Here is a 21,915-nt window from a genome sequence, read left to right as displayed (position 1 = left end):
TTAGGATTACACCAACATGCAAATTTATAGACGGGATCCTTCAGTTTCGCCTATTCGGTGTTTATCATCTGATCATTCTCAATCACTTGCTTCCGATTTAGATATCGGTTCCGTACAGTTATCGAACCTGCTGTATATTTCTAAAAATCTGCATATGCATCGAGTTGACTTGTAGACAGATATTTTTCAATATGAATTATTCCTAAACAGGTACTTGTGCCTACCTCTTAAATATCTGGAGTGAAAATTTGGACCGGACTCCCGATTGACACTTTTATCAGCTGATCAGGGAAAACCACTTTCGTATAGACGCAATCTCGCCTATTATACGCCAGTTGGAGTATGGATTTGTTACTGAAATAACCCAAATCACGTTAACAGTAACCTTTGCAATATATATATTTTTATTATTAATTTACGACAAGGTAAATAATATTTTGCTAAAAGATGTATACTGAAAGGGTTGGCTACTTGGAAACTTGATGTATCACTACCGGAAGTATTGCAACTATTTTTGGTACTTTCCCACATGCAAATAAAGTTTATATTTGCATTTGTATGATGTTTCATGGCTAAATAGATGTGACTTGGACAGAGTTAAGCTTCAAGTGATTTTGGCTATTTTTAGTAACAAATCCACATCCCAGTTGGCGTATTGTAGGCGAGTTTGCGTATTATACACCAGTTAGTGGTTTTCCCCGACCTGGTTATAAAACCCTCATTTTCGTAAAGGTATGGGAGATTTTAATTTGTACCAAAGATCACAGTCCTAGTTGCTCTCTAGGGCGACTCTCCCTTTAGCTCAATAGATAGAATGGTGGACTCAGGGACGTATACTGTCCCTGGGTGGACTACAGAATTGTTTTTGTAAAAACGAAAAATATAAAATAAGAAATTAACGGTGTTGGGTCGTTTCGGTAACAAGACGAAATTGTTATGGGACATTTTCGAGTCGTTTTAGGATATGACAAAAGTTGTTTTGGGATTTTCCTTTTTTTTTTTTGTCAAATAAAATTTAAACAATCGATTGGATAAAAGTTATTACAACTTATCATAGCTTTCTTCCGTCATACATTTACCATTACAAGATTTTAATAAAACATGAATATATATATATAATATTCACACAGACACAAATACACAACATAAAAACATTGTTCAAAATATATTGCTGGATTTGATGAATTGATTTACATTACTTTCATGAATTTAATTTCGATATAGCAAAAATATAATGCTAAAACCTTGTTAGAATAAATGTCAATAATGGAGAATAGAGTGAATTAAAAACATACTTCATTTGTATTGCAATATCAAACAAGGAATTAAACTTTCAATAACGAAAGAAATTGAATGTTGAATTTCACAAGTTCCTCTAGATCTGTATAAATTAATAATGAGATTAGTTTCACCAGATAACAACACGCTGTCAATCGGATAAATGTCGATAGGTATCCCCTCTAGCAATCTGGTAAGACTAATGATCCCAAGCACGGGTAAGTCATGACACAGGTCATGCAGGACTTTATATGAAACGGGAGCGAAATATTATTTATAAGTGAACATTTTATATGTCCGAAACATCTTGTGTCATGTCCCGAAACGACCTGTTACCGAAACGACTAGCATTCAAATTAACATACATGACAAAAAAAAAGAAAATTAAGTAAGTGAAAGTATTATATCATTGATATTGAAACAACTTTTGGGAAGTACCAAAATGTCTTAAATGTGTTGGTACCGTAATGTCTAGAACCCACTGGGAGGTAATGTCATTGTTGAATGGAGATCTTTATATCAAGAAGATAGCTAACATGCATATATTCTCAAGGTTTTCTTCGAAATCATAAGTCTATCTCATTAAGGAAGTATTGTATCTTGCTTAGGCCAAAACAAAAATATGTCTGTTTAGGGTTCCCGACCGACCCTAGCTTTTTACCCCCGACCCAAAACTTTTTGATGATTTTTTTTTTTAAAAATTAAAAAATAATTTAAAAAAAACTGATTTTCAAATTTTAGAAGGTTCCTTGCCTTTCAAAATGGCTTCCAGCTCCGTGGTGGCGCTAAAGCTCAGCATATGGAGCACAATTTGCCTCCAAATAAACCTTGTTTATGTTATTCTTTGTTTTACATGTACAATAGTAGGGTCATAATCACATGACCACACGGTACACAAAAATATACACAAAAAATTCAAAAACATAATCGACTTACCTACCCTTGTTTTTTTGCTCATGCAACCCTAAACAGACAATTATGTTTTTGGCCTTACCGGTAGGTAAAATAGCGAGTCAAAAGTCAAATTCCAATTATTTTATTACTTCACAGCTCATCCATCACATGACATATCATGCTCAGTCATAACTTGGGTAGAACCATGCATAGTATACTTGTAAACCTTTCAAAATTTCCACTTTGGAGATTCTGCATATTCAAAATTAGTGTATACACTTGGAAAAATAACACTTTCAATTGGTATCCTTTGAGTTGTTCTTTTAAAATATAAGAATTGATCGAATAGTTCAGCAAATTTATTAAATCTTAAAACATAAATCAGCAGCAGAGGAAACAAAAAGTAAACAAATTAAAGCAAATCAAAATTCGAGTCCAAGTGCCAAAGCCTAAGGTAGCAGTGTATAGTAAAAATGGCTTGACCCTAAAAATAAAGGACATGTCTCGGATAAACATGGATAGTGAATTCAAACTGCACAACACACCTACATATATATACATATTTATAAACTACATTTTGATTTCATTTTGTATAGAAGACTGATTTTTTTTTCAAAAGCTGTTTTCCCCAGATTTGGGACTTGTGAAAACCATGGTTACCACATCAAAAAACACCAAAATATGCAAAAAAACATGATTTTTAACCCAAAATTTGACCCCCGCAAGTAGTATTTTTTTTCTTAAAACCCGTCTGAAATTAAAAACCGCCTACTCGGTAACAGAAATACTCGCCTTTAAGCAAAGGTCATTCCAGTGGATTTTTCACAATATTTACACATAGGCTGAGAACATAAATAGACTACATGAACAGCTAGCTTTTGTTGTGTAGACACAGATTTGTAAATGCCCAAAACTGAAGTCTCAAACCATTTTTTTTTTTTTTAAATTATGAAGCCCACATAGTCTACTAAATCATGTACATGCCAATTTTAGTGCTGATTTTTTTTAAAATGTTGATACATGTTATATTACAGGGGTTATTCATTGTATAAAAATATCACCCATGGCCATCGTATGCTACTGTACACTGCTACCTTACCAGTTATGCATATCAAAACAAATTTTGGAAGTTTGGAATAAGATTCATTAGTTTGGTGGTGAGAGATAAAGGCTAAGTTTGTTTTGAACACAAATAGGAATGAAAACTTTTGGAAGTACCAAAACACGTTAAGCAAGTACCAGAACATCTCAGTACCATAATGATTGAGTTCCAAAAGAGAATTTCCCTTCAGCTCAAATGGCTAGTACTGAACATAAATTAATGCAAAATGGTTCTGTTTTCTCCTTGTTTAACTTTTGTCTTAATTCTTTCCTTTTAGGGAAAATCGAGAAGAACAGGAACGTCCCAAAGGACCAGTTGTGAAGACCCTTAAATCCAAACACAAAGGCCCAGTAGAGGATGGGGTTACGATAGTGGACTGTGGACCGATCTGTAAACGGTTCCGCCTTGCGTGGCTGTTCACCTGTAAACGTGCATGGTGCGTCAGAGACATCTGTGGCTGGGTTTGCGCCATTATCACATGGCTTCTGATCCTGTATGCTGAATATGTTGTGATTTTTGTCATGTTGTGGTATAATCCCAACATAGAATGGAGCCTTTTCAATGGAGTTATATTTCAGTTCTTTGCCTTCTTAGCTATTGCCTCGCATGTTCGGACCATGCTGTCAGATCCAGTAAGTATTCATGATCGAAATTTTCCAATTAAAATACTTTCCGTATGTACCGGTAATTATTTGTTATGGCCATGAAAAAATCATTATTAGGATTTGTAATGGTTAATATAGATTTTAACAATTTTAATAGGAAAATAATAGGTTTTGCTGTTCATTTCTTGGTCATTTATTAAGTTATATACATGATTAATGGCCTGTTGGTAAATGTGTTAAGTTTTTTTGTGAGCTTTCGGTTTCATTCCTGAATTCATTGATTGTTTACTTATATTAAAAACTCTCTAAAGACATAAAGATTCATGGAAGAAAATAGTTGCGTCTGAATCTTCTTGAATTATTGTCTACCAGGAAACTTTTGCTCAGTCAAGTATTGCATGGCCCTTCACTGGACAAAAATCTATATTCCCTGAGTGGTAATACAAAATTCGTTGCCTTTCATACGTAAATAGGATAATATGCTGTGTACTAAATATTCACTGTCAAAATTTCCACAGTATACTGTAATTGAAACAATATATCTTGATCAGCGTGAAGTAATTGAAAGTGCTAGATGTATAAATATTTAACACATTCGACTCTTAAAATCCTAATTGGCCACAAACAGGCTTGCAAGTAAAAGTATGTGATTTATCAATTTTAGATAAATAAAGACGCAGCCCTAAGGTTTTTCGCTATTTTGTTTAAGGGTGCTGTTCCCAAAGGAAATGCCACCAAAGAAAACATACAGAGAATGCATTTAGAAGATGGACAGGTGATATTTAAATGTCCAAAGTGTGTCAGCATCAAACCAGAGAGAGCTCACCACTGCAGGTATTGGCATATATGTGACTGTGTTGTGGTGTCTATCACATTTAAAAAAAATGTATTGCCCGCGACTTGAGGGATAAGGGGTAAAATACCTGCTTCTACAATGTGTGAAGAAGGTAAGAAAATGTAGGAGGCACGGTAGTCTAGTGGTAGGACGCCAGGCTCGTGACCGAAGGGTTGCATGTTCGAGTCACGGCACAGCATACTTTACTCTGCTTGTTCCAGTCTACTCAGCTGTAAATGAGTACATGGTTGAATTGGGCAGTGCTAGAATTGTTGAATGCTAGCTGTTGGCGCCGATATGGCAGCTCCGGCTGTATGCTCCCCAGGGAGTTGAGAAATATATTGGCTGGTTGCAAAGGCCCTATAACCACGGTTGATAGTTTGTGAACCGCTTTGAGACGACCTACGAACTAGGTTGTGATAAAGCGGTATATAAGAACCTCAAATTATTATTATTAAGAAGAACTTGAAACTTTTAGACATGGTAGATATATCTATGGAGGAGTGCCCAACACTTTTGGATTATTGATATGACTCTCAGGGTTCAAATATTTAAAAAAAGAGGGAAGAAAATAAAAATAGAGACCTATAGCAAATCAAATTAAACATTATCATGAGTTCTACATTTTAAAGCAATTTATTTTAACATATGGTGTAAGGGAGGGGGAGGTGTACTTGAGGGATAAGGGGTAAAATAACTTTTTCAACACTGTTTGAAGTAGGAACTTGAAACTTTTAGACATGGTAGATATATGTATGGGGAAGTGCACCAAACTTTCAGAATTTTGACATGACCCCTAGGGACGAGGCCAGAGGGGTGGAGTCATGGGGGTAATTTTTTTTTTGATATAGTCTTTATGCATATCAAACTAAACACAACCTTTTACAGTAATTTATTTTTGCATATGGTTATCGGGATGGGGTGTGTGTTAGGGGTTACTTTAGGGGGGATAGCGGGAGTGAGCCATCGGCAATGTAGTTCTAGTTTCCTGATCTATTATCTAATATGGGACATCCTGTAATGGCCCAATAACTATTTAACCCTTTCACCACTGTAGACCATAATGGACTCATCCATATCAATACACGGTAGAGTCTACTACATTTTGTAAAGTTACATAGGGGTGAAAGGGATAATAGCACTTTTTACAAAAATAATTTCAATAGACTACCTATGCTGTTCTAGCTCCTACAGCTCTTGTATATTTATATAGTATTAATTTATGTATTAACACATGTAAAACATTAGATTGTGAAAATAATTTGCATATTTTTCCAACTCATTTTTCTACCAAATAATGAGATCCCTGTCCCACTGTAGACAAAACACTAGGGCCACATTCATTTATCGCGATCGAAGTGGTTGAACTGGTTGGACCAGAGTTGTTCGTTTATGATATAAGGTCAGACCTAGGTAATTTGATGCTGATTTCAGGCGAGTCTTGACCAAGCCTTGCAAGGCCTGCATACACATTTGCAGATCTGCCAGGATTTAAACCTGAAAATGTTACATTTAAAAATAGACAAACCGGTTGAACCGGATACGCAAAAGGGTCCTAGATATTCCACTGTGGTTTTTTATGTGTATACAGTGTAACCTCCCCTTCATTTGGTTTTAGATTTAATAATTAAGGTGCGATTACACAAAGGCATTTTGACTGTTGACCAGTTACCAGGTATAGCTCGGTTATGGCGACACTTTAATAATCATCAGAGGTCAAGGGTTCAAATCATTGTAGGGCCATGCACTCTGAGTTTATATTTACATGTCCACTGGAAACACTGTTCTTGAATATATTTGGTTTATTTTATCTTTATATTATTATGTTTTCATAGAAGTCCCACAAGGTATGATTTTAACTCATTCACCCCTGAAGACACATTTAAACTCTTCCAATTCAATGGTAAGAATAGTTCATTATGAAATTTCAGGGGTGAATGAGTTAATTTCAGAAATGATTTATCAAAGCTATAGACATTCTGGGAAAATAAGTTTCTAATATGTATACTTAGTTATAGTTTTTGGCAGTGGTACAGCTGGGACCCTTGAGCCAAGACTGCTCAATTAAATTTATGATATTCTAATTAACCATCTTTGCATAATTTTGCCTTTGAGTGCTCAGTTGGTACTTCCATTCAATTCTGTTGGTCAACAGTTAATTAATGTCAGTTAATTAATGTAGCTGACGTTTTCCATCCTCATGTGTATGATATGTCTGGAATTAATAAAAAAACAGAAAAAACCCAACAAAACCCGCCAAGTTAATTAATGTCTGTATAATTAATGTTCGTTGTTTTTACAGTGTCTGTCAGAGGTGTATAAGGAAGATGGATCACCACTGTCCCTGGGTCAATAATTGTGTGGGAGAAAAGAACCAAAAATTTTTTGTACTATTTACAGTAAGTAGAATCATTTAAAAATAATTATTATGTTTCATTTTGCTTTGGCATATTATTTTTAAAGAGAGCAATTTTCTGTTTTGATCAGGTTCATTATGAGGTGATCATTTCAAACCAGCAAATGCAAATTGAATACCTAGGGTGAAGCTGTTTATGATAGATTTACTTGTAATATGATTGGCTGATCTGATCTGTGTAAAATCAATGAATCATTGGCTGTGTTAGTTAAAACTAATGTAGAAGTCTGGGACTCTTCAGCAGAATTAAAGTATCCTCAAAATTTCAGGTGTTTCATTCACTTATGTTCTCTAGATCTGCACACCTTGGATACATATGCATGTCATGGCAAAATTGAGGGCTCTGTATGTGCCCCACCTTGTCAGATGACAAATATCGTGACTGTGTAACGGTTAAATCAACTGGCTTTGAAGTTGGGTTTCATTCCTCTGTTATCTTCAAAGAACAGGTTTCGGCCTGGCGATCGGTCAGGTTTTTTTTTTTACCCGAACCCAATCATATAGCGAAGTGAGAGCCTTCAAATTTGTCATGACATTTTTTTCCAGTGGTTCAGATAGTGTAAGTTTTTAGTGAAACCCATGAAATTTCAAGGATGGAATAAAGCTTTAAGGTAAATAAACATGAAATCATGACTGTTAAACAGCATTTTATTTGATTTAAAACTTTCAAACTTTGACTCAAACTTTTTTTGTGTTAGTGATACTGATACATCTAACACCCAAGTTCCAGTTTGTAAGCATTACACTGCATACTGAAGTAAGTTACTGTAGGTCTTTCTCCTCTATTTCAGATGTATGTATGTATCATATCATGTCACGCCCTGTACATGTCCATCACCCATTTCATCATGTGTGTCGGGAAGGAGTGGAAACGTAAGTATTGCACGATGTTATGTAGTCACTTTGAGTAGATCATGTAAGAGCTAGCGTACGTAAAAAAAATACCCAGGCTTTCATAAGAACTTTTGTGTATGCATTGGTCATGATCAGGCTTCCATAAATTGAAATTCGAAGATTCGAATATCTTGATTTTTCGAAACTTGCGGCAATGTCAGAATTGTTTCCTTATTATATGATACTTCTGATATTCCATTTAGAAATCAAACTTTTATGAGTTGAAATTTCTTGCAGTTTTCGAACTATAATCTAGGTCTGATCGTTATGATAACATTGATAAATACAACTAATAAATTGAAGTAAAACAGTTACACGAACGAGGACATTGAAATGTAATTTTAACACCTTAACATGCAAACTACATATATGAATACATGAATATGTAAAAATAAAATTCTAACTACTTTAAATGCAATATTTATAGATTCAAAATTATATTTCTTCCATTGTGTTCCATCACTTTGATAACAATCACTTTCGGACTTATGCAGTATATATATAGAGTATCTCAAGGATGTGGGTAGTTCAACATTCGTGAATCAAATTCTAGATGTTTCAAATTTTTCCGGTGGTCCTGCAAAGTTCGAAACAACAAAGTTTGACTGTATTTCAATCTTGTTAAAAAAAAAGCTAGTGGATTAATAATAGATATGTTCCTTTATTTGCGAAAATGGTATTGAAATTCCTCATTGATTTATAGTTTTGTTATTATATATATATACTCTAATAATACTGAATAAAAATACAAGTGATGACAAATTTAACCTTAACTTCATTATTTTGCATATTTAAAGAATGTTTTAAATACATTTATTAAAAAAAAGGATAGTTTTTCTTGTCTTATCAAACCTGAAGAAGCATCTATTCAGAACATGGGAAATTATCCCTGTGATGTTTTAAAAGAACTGAATACTCCTGGGGGAAACTCTCAGACCTCTCTATAAATGATACTCTTGTAACCTGCAACCCCATTTGAAGAACTGCATACTTATTAGGGACCTGTGTTTACACGTTGCCAGAAGTCACCCTGTTGGGTAGAAGTGTAGATTGGGTGGTCAGATGGTCCATGGATGGCGCACTTGCCTTTCACCAAGGCGGCCGGGGTTCGATTCCCCGATCGGACATGAAAAAATTGGGGTCACCTGCCCGACCACGTGGGTTTTCTCCGGGTACTCCGGTTTCCTCCCACACTAAGACTCAGGTTTTACCAAATTTCTCTATCCTACACCCCTGGGCATGAAAGAGTCCTATATTCTCTCATTCCTGTGTATGTATGACAGGACTGTCCAGGGTAAGGAAGGGATGTAAGAAATTTCTATCCAACACCAAATTTCTCTATCCTACACCCCTGGGCATGAAAGAGCCCTATATTCTCTCATTCCTTTGTATGTATGACAGGACTGTCCAGGGTAAGGAAGGGATGTAAGAAATTTCTATCCAACACCAAATTTCTCTATCCTACACCCCTGGGCATGAAAGAGTCCTACATTCTCTCATTTCTTTGTATGTATGACAGGACTGTCAAGGGTAAGGAAGGGATGTAAGAAATTTCTATCCAACACCAAATTTCATGTGCATGATGTTACAAATTCGGAAACATTTTGATATGCCACGATGCAGAAATTGCTATACCCTTTTGTTTTTGTTTCTGAGCTAATTCAGGTGATTGGAATGAACACAAAAACCTCTTTCATGCCCAGGGGTAAAGGACAGGGAAGTTCTGAACCCCTCAGGATTTTCATATTGGTGCCAAACCTCTGCCTTGACTTTCAATGTTCTGAAAAAAGAACTGTTTAAAAAAAATCATATTTTCAAAATATGTTTGAGCTGCTGAAGTAGTAATTTATATTAAATATACTGACTTTCTGTTGCCTAAATCTTGTTCAGATGTTGTTATGACCGAAGGAACAACAAGCAAAGTGAATTCTGGGTCACATAAGAGTTGTCTCTCTTCCAATATCTTTGATGCAGTGGTTGTTTAACCCTTTCACCACTGTAGACCAAAATGGACTCAACCAGATCAATGCATGGGGGAGTCTACTCAAGTTGTGTAGGGGTGAAAGGGCTAAGTATCCCCATACCTCTGCCAAAAAACTTGAAAAAAGCTCAGGAAACTTTTTTTTCCCGTGGCTCTATTGATTTTATAAATCATTTCTGAAGAAAACCATACCTTGCGGTACTTTTATGAGAAATAATAAACATGAAATAAATAAAATATAATCAATATCAGTGTTCTGAATGTAAAATAATCAGTTAACAGGACCTGGGTTCTAACCATGGAGTTCAAATTGTTATACAATCTCTCTTACAAATTGAGCTACCTGGTCGACGGAAGTGTCCTAGCACAATACTGCTACAGTAATAACTGAAAGGAAGTTAAGGGGAGGTAACTGTATATAAGAAAAACCACAGTGCAGTGGAACGGGGATTCTTTATTCATTATTAACTATTTATATCCTCAGTTTCCTAATCATATCACATAGTTACCAGTATCTAACGTGTATCATTTATAATGTTTCTGGACAAAAGATAGGTGAGTTTATAATGCGGCACATCCTCGATTTCCAGGGGTTACGATCAACTACGCTCTGAGAGCGTAGGGGATCGTAACCCCTGGAAATCGTCGGGGTGTAGTTGATTGTAACCCCTGGAAATCGTCAGAGCGTAGGTGATCGTATCCCCTGGAAATCGTCGGGGCGTAGGTGATTGTAACCCCTGGAAATCATCAGAGCGTAGGTGATCGTAACCCCTGGAAATCATCAGAGCGTAGGTGATCGTAACCCCTGGAAATCGTTGGCGCGTAGGTGATCGTATCCCCCGGAAATCATCGGGGCGTAGGTGATCGTAACCCCTGGAAATCATCAGAGCGTAGGTGATCGTAACCCCTGGAAATCGTCAGAGCGTAGTTGATCGTATCCCCCAGAAATCATCGGGGCGTAGGTGATCGTAACTCCTGGAAATCATCGGGGCGTAGGTGGTCCTTACCCCTTGCAATCGTCGGGGCCTCGTTGATCGTAACCCCTGGAAATCGTCGGGGCGTAGGTGATCGTAACCCCTGGAAATCGTCAGAGCGTAGGTGATCGTAACCCCTGGAAATCAAAATGCGTGCGGCATGGCATTCACATCATAGTCTGCTGTTCCGCAAATGTTCCTGTAAAAACTGCAAGGCTAGATGGATTTTAACCAAGCTTGATATGAAATCAAGGTCAAAGGTCAAGGTCATTAGGTTCAACGGTCAAGGTCAAATTTAACATCTTTTCACTGATGAACATTTTGTTATGACATCATGAAGCAAAGTTGTTCAGAATTACACAAAGAGTCAACTGACCAAAGGTCACGGTCATCGGGTCAGGGGTCAAGGTCAAATTTTGTAGCTTTTCACTGGTGAACATTTCACTATGACATTATGAAGCGAAGTTGTTCGGAATCAAACAAAGAGACACACTGAGGTAAAAAGTCGAGGTCAAAGGTCAAGGTCATCAGATTCGAAGGTCAAGGTCAAATTTGCATTTTTTCACTGATAACCATTTTGTTATGACATGATGAAGCAAAGTTGATCAGAATTAAACAAGGAGTCAACTGACCAAAGGTCAAGGTCATTGGGTCAAAGGTCAAGGTTACATTTTTTACCATTTCCCTGATGAACATTTTGTTATGACATTATGAAGCAATGTTGTTCAGAACTTAACACAGAGTCAACTGACCTTAGGTCCAGGTTACAGGGTCCAAATGGTCAAGGTCAAGTTTTGTATTTTTCACTGATGAACATTTTGTTATGATATTAAGAAGCAAAGTTGGTCGGAATTAAAGAATAAGTCAACTGATCAAAGTTCAGGGTCACTAGGTTAATGGTCAAGGTCATTTGGGTCCAAAGGTCAAAGACAAAGTGGATCTCGGACTTTGACCCTGGCTCTTGATGTAGGAGGTATATAAGGTGAAATAAAACAAATCAAAGCTCACAAATTAATATTGCATCGGTATTTACATTTCTGTTTGCCCAGCAAATATGGAGGTGGAAGGAAACAAGACTCCCATCATAGCACATGTAAAATGCATATTTTGCTTCCTTGCGATTTATTTTAAAGTCCAAATGTCAAACGTCAAGCTCAGCTATATGGGCAGATTGCTTCTTGATGACTATGGGGGATATATTGCCACAAGACGGGGCCCTTACTGACCTGTCAGTGTTCTAGTTGTATAAAGGAAGGCTGTGGCCTCCATATAGGGATAGAGGGATATGGCCGTAAAAAGGAAATTAGTGGTTCATTTATAAAAGAAGTCATTTTCCTTAATTAACCCTTTCACCACTGAATACCATAATGGACTCATCCAGATCAATGCATGGTAGAGTCTATTAAAGTTACAAAGGGATGGAAGGGTTAAGCCTGATTAATTTATTTTAATGTCAGGTAATTAGGCAATTAAAGCGCTAGGTTCTCTGTTAGCACAGAATCTTTAGATCATTATAACAATGTATATAAAAAGCATTTGTTTAATTCTTTAAAGGGGCTGGTCGGGGAAAAAATGTTGTATCAGCTAAAATGGCATACAAATGTTTAAAATACCTTCTTATGAAATATACCGTTTCAAATTTTGCTGAAATTCACTCCCCAAGAGTAAAATTATAATTATATTAAAGAAATCCTAAATCGTCACCTGACAGTCTAAAACTCTCAATTGACCCAGATCAGTGATGTAATTTTACCGCATGCGCATCATCAACAAGGCCAAATATAAACATTGCGGCAAAAAAAAAAGATGCATGCAAAAGTCATGACAGGCACGAGGTATCAATACCGTTATAATAACAACAACATATAGGTAGAAATATATATACTACACTTGCATCATACATGACCTTTTAAAACTAATATTTACGTATAGTATTGCTGTCTTGTCCGCTAGTTGAGTCCGACATGGCACATGACGGCCTGCTATTGTTGTTATCTTCACTGCCTCACTTTCGAAACAACCACGTGACATATCATAAATAGATCTACACTTAATTTACGCGGGGCTTCCCCGAGATTTCAGTGGTCAAAACTGGACATTGCAAGCAGAACTCGACCATCATATTGCCGTGGAAGGCCAGAGAACGCATTTAGACCCATTTATTATGTATTTTTTTCCCCGACCAGCCCCTTTAACTATTATAAACAGCAAACCGGGAGAAACAGTACAATAAACATGAGACAAATGTATTGCTGATTTTATCCAGCACACTAAGCCAATGCCTGATAATTATAATAAGCCCATCCATATTTATTGCCGTTCGTTAGAAATGCCAGCAAACGTTTTTTTGATTGTCTTGTGATAAGCCCACCTACTGATTTTGTGTCAGAGTTTATGTGATACCTCTAAAGGCTTATTGAAAAAAACATAATATGGTACCTATCTGACATTCAGGTATAAATGCCATAATTTACTTTTGAGGTATTTTAATACAAATAAGATACAATACACATTAGTTTGAAAAAAAAAAGCATTTTTTTATATTGAATAATGTTATCATACAAAGAAAAGAAAAAAAATGGAATTGAATGTGATTAATTTTACTTGAAGTCATGCAGTGCCTTTGTAATAAACGTTATTTCAGATTGCATGACACATTGAGCCAAAATTCCGCTAAGATGCATTAGCTTAGCGAAACACCAGTAAAATCTTTTGAAGGAGAACGTTTTCCACAATATTGAAATTTGTATAAAAAAATATGTGTTAGTGGCCAAAATAATTCTAAAGGGGCATATATCACGGTGAAGTAACTTTTTTGTGTCTTTTTTTTCAAATACTACATGAAGATATCAATTAAGTGAAACTCCTTATGGAAAATAACGATCGGATTTGGCTGAAAAAGATTCATAAAAATGATTAAATCTAAGATAATCATCAGTATTTCTACCTGTCTGACCAACGTTTTGTTCAGGGATTTCCCTCTACTAGCGCATGCGCATAGCACACCATTTCTTTGTAAACAAAATGACTGGCCGTGTGAAGTAAGCGAAAGAAAAGTGTTGTACTGTGTCAGCTACGAAGCAAAAAGTTGCCAAATGGTCAAAAGATAGTGCAAGGAGTACGTTACAGAATCATTATTACAGGCGGGAAGTATTCAAAGGAGAAAATAACTGCCGTAGCAATTAGTACGGTGGATGTATTCTTCCGGATAGCCGGTTAAGCTGAAATTGAATCGACAGAAATAGAAATGCTAGCGCTGTTAATATGAATACATATCTAAAACTATTAAGCTCGCTAACTAGTATCTTTGTCCGAGTTTGAACGCAGATGAACTTAGTTTAATATGTTAATGGGCATGTATCGGAGAGAGTTTACTTTGTGTTTCTATAATTATACAGTGGTTTATGCGAAAGGAAGGGATAAGTGACTGGTTAGTTTGATTTTGCCATGAGGCCCTCCAAGGGATAACTGTCGGATGGCCACGGCATATTCTGTTCTTTCCTCTGTTGGTATACTCGGGGTCAAATGAGATACGTGCGCTATTAGATTTACATAATTTATAATATTACCGGGTTCAGTAAAATGGTATGATTTAATTATATTGCAGAATTAAAGGATTTTGTTTTGTTTTTACATGCAAGACTTAAATTAGTACTAATATGAATACCGGGCCTCCTCTGGCGCGAAGACGCGATATTTAAAAGAAAATGCTCTTCGTCAGAAAGCTGTACAATTATCGCAGCTAGATTAAAAATGTCGAAATGACGGGCGAGGATGAATAACTGATGAAGGAGAACCTACTTCTAGTAAATAGGATCGCATAACATTTTTTTTTTAAATCGTAATTTTTCAACAGTTCATGTTTTCATATGATGTTGACTTAGAATGTATGATCATGTAACAACCTTTTCTATATAAAGAATTAATTTTCGACTTCAGATAAAATCGGAATACGTATAATGAAAACGGGAAAAAACATTTGTTTACGTTGTAAAAATGACACGTGCTGCTGATAACTACGGCTTCTGTTTCGGACAAAAATGAATTGGTTAAAGAAAAGTTGTCTCAACATAAAAAAGTGTCCATTTACAAGAATACTTTAATCTATGTAAAGTATTGAAAAAAATATAATTATCAAGTATCTCAACACGTTCCATATTTGTCACGTAGTGGTTTTGCCTTACAGTTTATTGTGTGTGATGGCTAATATGACTTACTAAGTGTTAGCCTATGGAGACAGTGAAAGTGGGAAAGAGAGTATACATGAATTTATATGCATGGTCTAGAAAAAAAATTGACCAAAGACATTGAGTTGTACAATGTAATAAACATATTCACAAACGTTTCTCTTTTATATACACGTGTATTTGAGAAAGCATATATGCACTTTATGAAAACATTTGAAAAGGGATATTCGTCTCGTGAATATTCCTTTTTACAGAAAGGTTTGTCCCATGGTTGAGGGAAGGTGTATTATCATTGTTGACATTTAACTCCCCTCCGCATTAAGCCATTTTGGTCTCTGTGGAGTTTAACATATATATAGATAGATAGGATAGATAGATAGGTCGATAATTGTAAATGTATGACAGGAGAAGGCTGTGATAAATTGTAAAACCTTGTGCCCCATCCTTTGTTCAATTTTATTGGTAACAATTATGTTTAAAGATAAATAAATTTAAATTCTGAATATTGGCAAGTGTGCAATTAACTTCTGATGATGAATAATTACTGTTCAATAAGTTTGAATACAGACTTAGAAATCATATTACTTTGTTTCATAGTGAGGTAAGAAGTTGCAGTTGCCTAACGGCCCCTCTCTGGGGGCCCCTATGGAAACCGTTTCATCGCGCTCGCACCACTTGTGTTTACTGCCTAGTCAGGTGACGTTATCGGCACTATTTTTAGCCGGGCTTTCCCGAACAATTCAAGTTGTCAAACTGGACATTTGGAACGGACTATGAATGTGGGGATAGCGAGGTAACAAAAGTGGAAGTGCATACAATACATACATTCATTAAAAAGAATATGGCTCTTAATTCACGTGATGTCCCTTTAATACAAAACAAAATTGAAAATTTTCAAAAATATTCGCAAAAAAATCAGTATTTAATTTTTTATTTAAGACTCGTTAAGTTTAACTAGGAAGCCGTGAAATATTGGACCAAGGACATAATGATTTAACATAACTAAAGTCACAAAGATTTTCATGAAGCATTTTTTCATTAATTTTAAAATCACAAATCACAAATTACATACAGTATAGTTTTAGTATTATAAAACAATGTAATTATTTGATAGATTTAAAGAAATAATAAAAAAAAAAATGATTTGAAGGTTTTGTGCTTAGAATTTATTAATTCTTTCACCCCTATATATTTAAACTGGACTTGTCCAGTCTTTGATTTGGTAAGGTTCAAATGTGACATAAGGGTGAATGAGTTGAGCTGAAACGGCTAGTTTTAGAACAACCGGTTGCAAAGGGTCATGGAAGAAGGATAGAGAAATTAAAACAAAGGTTTTTATCGGTGATTTGACTGTCAGATTGAATTGGAAAAACATTGAGTCTATTATAAGCTGAAGCCCAAAGTTCCGACATTCCTGCCCCTTACGGATTTGTCTGGTATGCCTTTTAACGGAATCAAAGATCTTGTCACCGTGATAACTGGTCTTGGTTAGATCATTATACATGTTCAATAAATAAATTTATTGTGTAAACGATTTTTTTTTTTTTTTTAAATTTCTTCAAATCTCCGAAGCGACATTGATTTGGTGATTATGGTAGAACTAGATTGAACATGCATTATAAAACATTGACTGAAGATCGCCTCCAATTCTTGTCTTGATCAGGCACACGCTTTTAAGTGGCAAAGCTCTGATTGAAGTGTTATTTAGATGCGTTACAGGGCAAAAACGGTCTTTATTATCGTCAATCATAATAAGAGCTTGAAAGATTATGTCATTAAAATGCGAAAATGGGATTAAAAACACTTGTTTCTTGTGATGATTTTTTTGCGCTGTTTTATGAACCGTTGCTAACATAGTGTGGTTTAAAAGATTGCGATAATTATTACCACATGTCCTAAACCACAACATGTTTTTTAATGCTCTGTAATTTTTTGCTCCTGTTTGAGATGCCGCACGTTAGATTTTCAAGATTGTTTTTGCCTGTTCCAAACCATCCCCAGGGTGCTACAAAATAATGTTTTTTAAAGGAGTCGTCGATTTTTATTGAGATGAAAATTGAAAATCTGATTGGGAAAAAAGTATAGTACATGTGTTTCTCCCTCAGAGATCTATTAATTTTATAAGATCTGTCAAATCAAAAAGACAGATTACAATGAAATAGATTTCTAAATTAAGTTTGGTTGTTTTTAGAAATCAATATGTATCTTTTAGAGATTTAAATTAAGTGATGATGTCCCCAAAAATGATGCAATTTCTTGTTTTTTGATAATAATATTATTTCTATCAAGCTTTCAAGAAATTGTTGAGTACTGTAATAAGCAATGGAAACTTTTCTGTTGCAATTGACTATATCTTCAAAAAAAACATTTTTGAAAAAAAAAAAAAAACTAGACTTTTTTGGAGTTGAAGAAGTTAATGATATGACTCAATTCATTCATCTTGTTTTCATTTAAATTTTCTCGAAAATGAAGCAAGAATTTTTCATTTGAGAAACCAATTTGACCAACAGGGGAGAAATCTCTGACACAAGTCTTAGGCACAACCTGTTTTGCAAGGTAGCATATAACATGAAGAAGAGAATTGCATGTCTGTTGAGGAGTTTAGTCTTGCTATTAACACTGTCAATGTAAAATTAAGTATTTGCAAGATTTACATGTATATACATTATTCATATGAGTCTAAATCTGCCACTGCTTTATAAGCTGACAACTTGATCAGATTATTTTTTTAGTGTGTTGAGTGTTTTTATTATATGGGAAAGTCAGCGAGTTCTTTGTGTCTGTGAAGGTCATCTGAGAGCGGTTCAGACAGTGCACATAATTAAGTCAGTGCAGTTCTTCGTATATATGTATGTTTACTATTCAGTTGATTGTGTTAAAGTCTACTCCCTACCAGCTGTGTTGACATTTACATCTTGCAATGAGATCCTCTCCATGGCCAGGAAACTTTAAACTTCGAGAACTATTTCTTCATTTGATTGTCTTTTATATCGGATTAAACAGAAGAGCTAGATGTTTATTACACACTGGATGTCATGCGGGTCAGTCGAATGCTGTAATTAAATTTTATAAAAAAAATAAAAAAATAAAAAAAAGAGAATACATTGAAGTCAAGAGATTTCGAAGTTATGTGGTTGTGTTTCACATGAAATTAACAAATTTATACCTATATGTCTGCATACTTCACTAATTTTTACAAATGTCCTATCTTCACCTTATGTCATCTTACATATTGTACAACCAAATGTGATGTCTCTGTACATCAATATGAATAATTTTACAACAGCTCATGTCAAAATCAAAAAGTATTGTAAACAATAAATGGACTAGTAAAAATTAAGGTATAAATATCAAGATGAGAAATCTCTGGATGATAGAATTTTCGGTCAAATTAACTGAGTGTTTATTATTTATATGATTAAAGATTTCTTTATTTGACTGCCAAAAAACTGCATGTGCATCGAACATGTTTATTCTAGAACTATTAAAAGATTTGATATATGTAATTTCTGTAAAGAAAAATTTGCAATCGTGGAACATTTTTGGAATAAAAGATAAAGATAAGATAAGCAAAATAATTAAGGGATCTTACCATCTACAACAGACAACAGGGTTCAGAATGAAAAAATACAACAGGCCCAGACTAAAACTATAAGCAACTGAGCTGACTCGAGCTCTTTGGGCATTGGGATATAAACTCTAGCCCAGTCTCGCTACAGAATTAGATCTAAAGTGATCTGCTACAGAATTATATCTAAAGTGATCCACATAGTTTTCACTAATAAGTAAATCGTAATATGTATGTTTTCTATTTGGTGCAGTTATTAATTTCTTTCAATCGATATCCATTCGTCTCATCATATGTTTTAAGCAATTTGTATAGGTAATAATAATAATTTGAGATTCTTATATACCGCTTTATCACAACCTAGTTTGTAAGTTGTCTCAAAGAGTTCACAAATTATTATCAGTGGTTATAGAGCCATGGCAACCAGCCAATATCTTTCTCAACTCTCTTAGGAGCATACAGCTGGAGCTGCCATTCTGGTGCTCACAGCTAGCATTCTACAATTCCAGCACTGCCCAATTCAACCAGGTACTCATTTACAGCGGAGTAGACTGGAACAAGCAGAGCAAAGTATCTAGCTCAAAGAAACATCACAGTGCCGTGCCGTGACTCGAACCCGCAACCCTATGGTTACAAGCTCGGCGTCATATCACTAGACTATACCGCACACATGTACAGCTACATAGGTACATCAAAACTCTGTTGTCTATCTTTTTTGACGGACATTTCTTTGTTACATATTTAAAAGTATGCAATTGCAACTGCTCTTGTTATCTATATGAATTATTCGAAAAAAACCTTGTGGAGTGATATTGTATGCATGCATTTTTCCAAAACATTTTTTTATATATCTACTTCATGTGCTAATTAAGTTACATTGCAAAGGTTCTACAAATGTATCCTTCCTACACATTTTCATTATGCACGATCGTTAACTTCAATTTATCTTTCAGTGGGAATATTAATATATATTTAGTCTGTAATAACCCAAAGTTATTTTTAATTTCTAGGTTTGTTAGCTTTTAATAGCATTCATCTAGCTCATACAGTTCCATTAGAATGCTGTTACTCGAAATTGATATCTTAATTAAAATGTTAAAAATGATAAAACCTCACAACTTTTCAATACGAAAGAATTAAGTTTCGTCTAGAGAGAACCGCTGTAAATAAAGCAATCCTAATCCGCACCGAATCATACATCATTGCAGATTTAATTGAAAACTTTACGCTTTTTTCTGGTACGATCACCATGTTGCCTTGTGTTTCGCGGCTTCCGGGATGGATCAAGAAATAATAAGCATTGTGAATAGTAATTCGGTGTTTTATTTTGTTGCAATAATCACAGGAAATTTCACGGTAATGGTACTGTTTATGATCAATTTTCTCGGGGACAATTAATATCGTAGCTATACACGGGTAGGGATCTGTTATTGTGGTGTATTCAATTACAGAGATGTCACGTGTGGTCTCCGCTCTAGGCACACCAATATAACCCAGTTTCTGTCGAAAGATATTGTTAATTTTGTTTGACCTTGTTTTTTCACCATTTTCTCTTGTTCGGGGCTTACACATGAGAGCGACTGTTGAAAGCATTTATTGCTAGCCCAATATAGCCTGCATGCAGGATTATCAATTTACGGGTAATATCACTTGCCGGATATCATTTCAAAATAAAAGATTGACAATGGCATTAACGGCGAAAATTAGAAAAAAGAAATCAATATTATGCTTAGCTATATTCTGACAGTGATACTAAATGCCGAAATGAAATGAATTTTATTTCGGTTACAATTTGGCATGATACAATTTATTCTCAAATTCAAGGTCAGTGAAATTTGCTTTTTAGTAATTGTGAATGTGTTTTAGTGTCAAATTAAAGCACAGATTTCTCACAAGATAAATCGGTGTAAATTTCTAAAAATATCCGGATAATCATATATATTTGTGTTGTTTAAAAAGTTCAAATGAAGAAAAGCATTTCAGGAGATTTTTTCCCTCGCAGTTTAATGGAATGGATATTCTATATGCCATCTGATGTACTGAATGCTGTTTACTGAACTTTGACCAGAATAGCTAGCTGGCTTAACTTATTTGCAGTTGTTTTTTGTAGTAGATAGTCGATCAAACCTGCTGGTCCCTTAACACAGGTGGTTCCTTACTGTGTTGAGAGACCATTTTTTTAATGTTCTCCATTGTAATGATTTCCTTGTGAAGTGAAATTAATTAATATATATAACCTCCATTTATAAGAGACATTCATTTGTTGAGAGACTGATTTTAGCTATTTCTTTGTGAAGTGAAGCTCTATAAAGACACCACCTGAGTTAAGAGACCACTTTTTGGTCTTTTCATGGGTGTTTTTTTAATACAAGTTTCCTTATTTAAAAAAAAAATTGGGGTACTTAAAAGGACCTGTTTTAGAGTTTTCACTTGAAAAAAAATGATGAATTTAAATAAAAAAAACCAGATACACATCCAGTTATTTTGGACTGTTGTGATGTTAACTCATTCACCCCTGAAGACACATTTGAGCTCTTCCAGTTCAAAGGTTGGAATAGTTCATAATGAAATTTCAGGGGTTAATGAGTTAATAGGCTGTATAATATATTTTTCAGGACTTGCTAGGCCTAGTTTGTTCAAATAATTTTACTTTGACCCCCACATGCAAATTCATATGGCCAATGATGCCAATTCATAAACAAGTTTTTTGGGGAATTTGTTTTTGAAACCTGGATTTTCCTGAAAAACAGTTTTTAGCACTACTGTTGCCCCTGAATTAAGTACCAAGGTATTTCAAATGGAGCTAGCTTAAATTTACATTGGTGAAGAAAATTAAGAACCAAATGGTAGAAATTGAAAAAACAACTTTCACATGCTGTCAATAGTTGGTGGCAGATTTAAATTGTACATTGGATTATGGTTGCCATCTAGCTTCGTGCTGGAGATAATTTCCATTAAGCTCAATCGGTAGCACGTCAACTGGGGAAGCTGGGGTTTGTGGGTTCGATCCCTGGTGGAAACACACTATAATCTCTTTTCTGTTACAAATGGTGTTGATCGCCCTGCCTTGGTGGTGACAGAGAGTTCGAACCTGGATTGTTGTACGTCAGGTATTCGAGGGTGAACACATTTAAAAAGGGGAGAGNGGGGGGGCGGGGGCGGGAGCTGGGGTAGAAGGTTT

At 35.2% G+C, this 21,915-nt stretch overlaps 1 protein-coding gene across 1 annotated transcript in view; it reads left to right on the top strand.

Annotated features, from left to right (window-relative positions):
• Window positions 1-21,915, top strand: part of LOC110463533 (palmitoyltransferase ZDHHC3-like) — a 43,969-nt gene that overhangs the window by 158 nt on the left and 21,896 nt on the right. Inside the window, exons 2-5 of the mRNA XM_021518184.1 lie at window positions 3,552-3,906; window positions 4,589-4,713; window positions 7,017-7,113; window positions 7,922-8,003. Of these exons, the coding sequence (XP_021373859.1) occupies window positions 3,552-3,906; window positions 4,589-4,713; window positions 7,017-7,113; window positions 7,922-8,003 (659 nt within the window). The remainder of the gene's footprint in view (window positions 1-3,551; window positions 3,907-4,588; window positions 4,714-7,016; window positions 7,114-7,921; window positions 8,004-21,915) is intronic.

Source organism: Mizuhopecten yessoensis, unplaced genomic scaffold (assembly GCF_002113885.1).
Source record: "Mizuhopecten yessoensis strain PY_sf001 unplaced genomic scaffold, ASM211388v2 scaffold1511, whole genome shotgun sequence".
Lineage (NCBI taxonomy): Eukaryota > Metazoa > Mollusca > Bivalvia > Pectinida > Pectinidae > Mizuhopecten > Mizuhopecten yessoensis.
The sequence above is the reverse complement of the archived record's forward strand: the minus strand, read 5'-3'. Positions and strand labels throughout refer to the sequence as shown.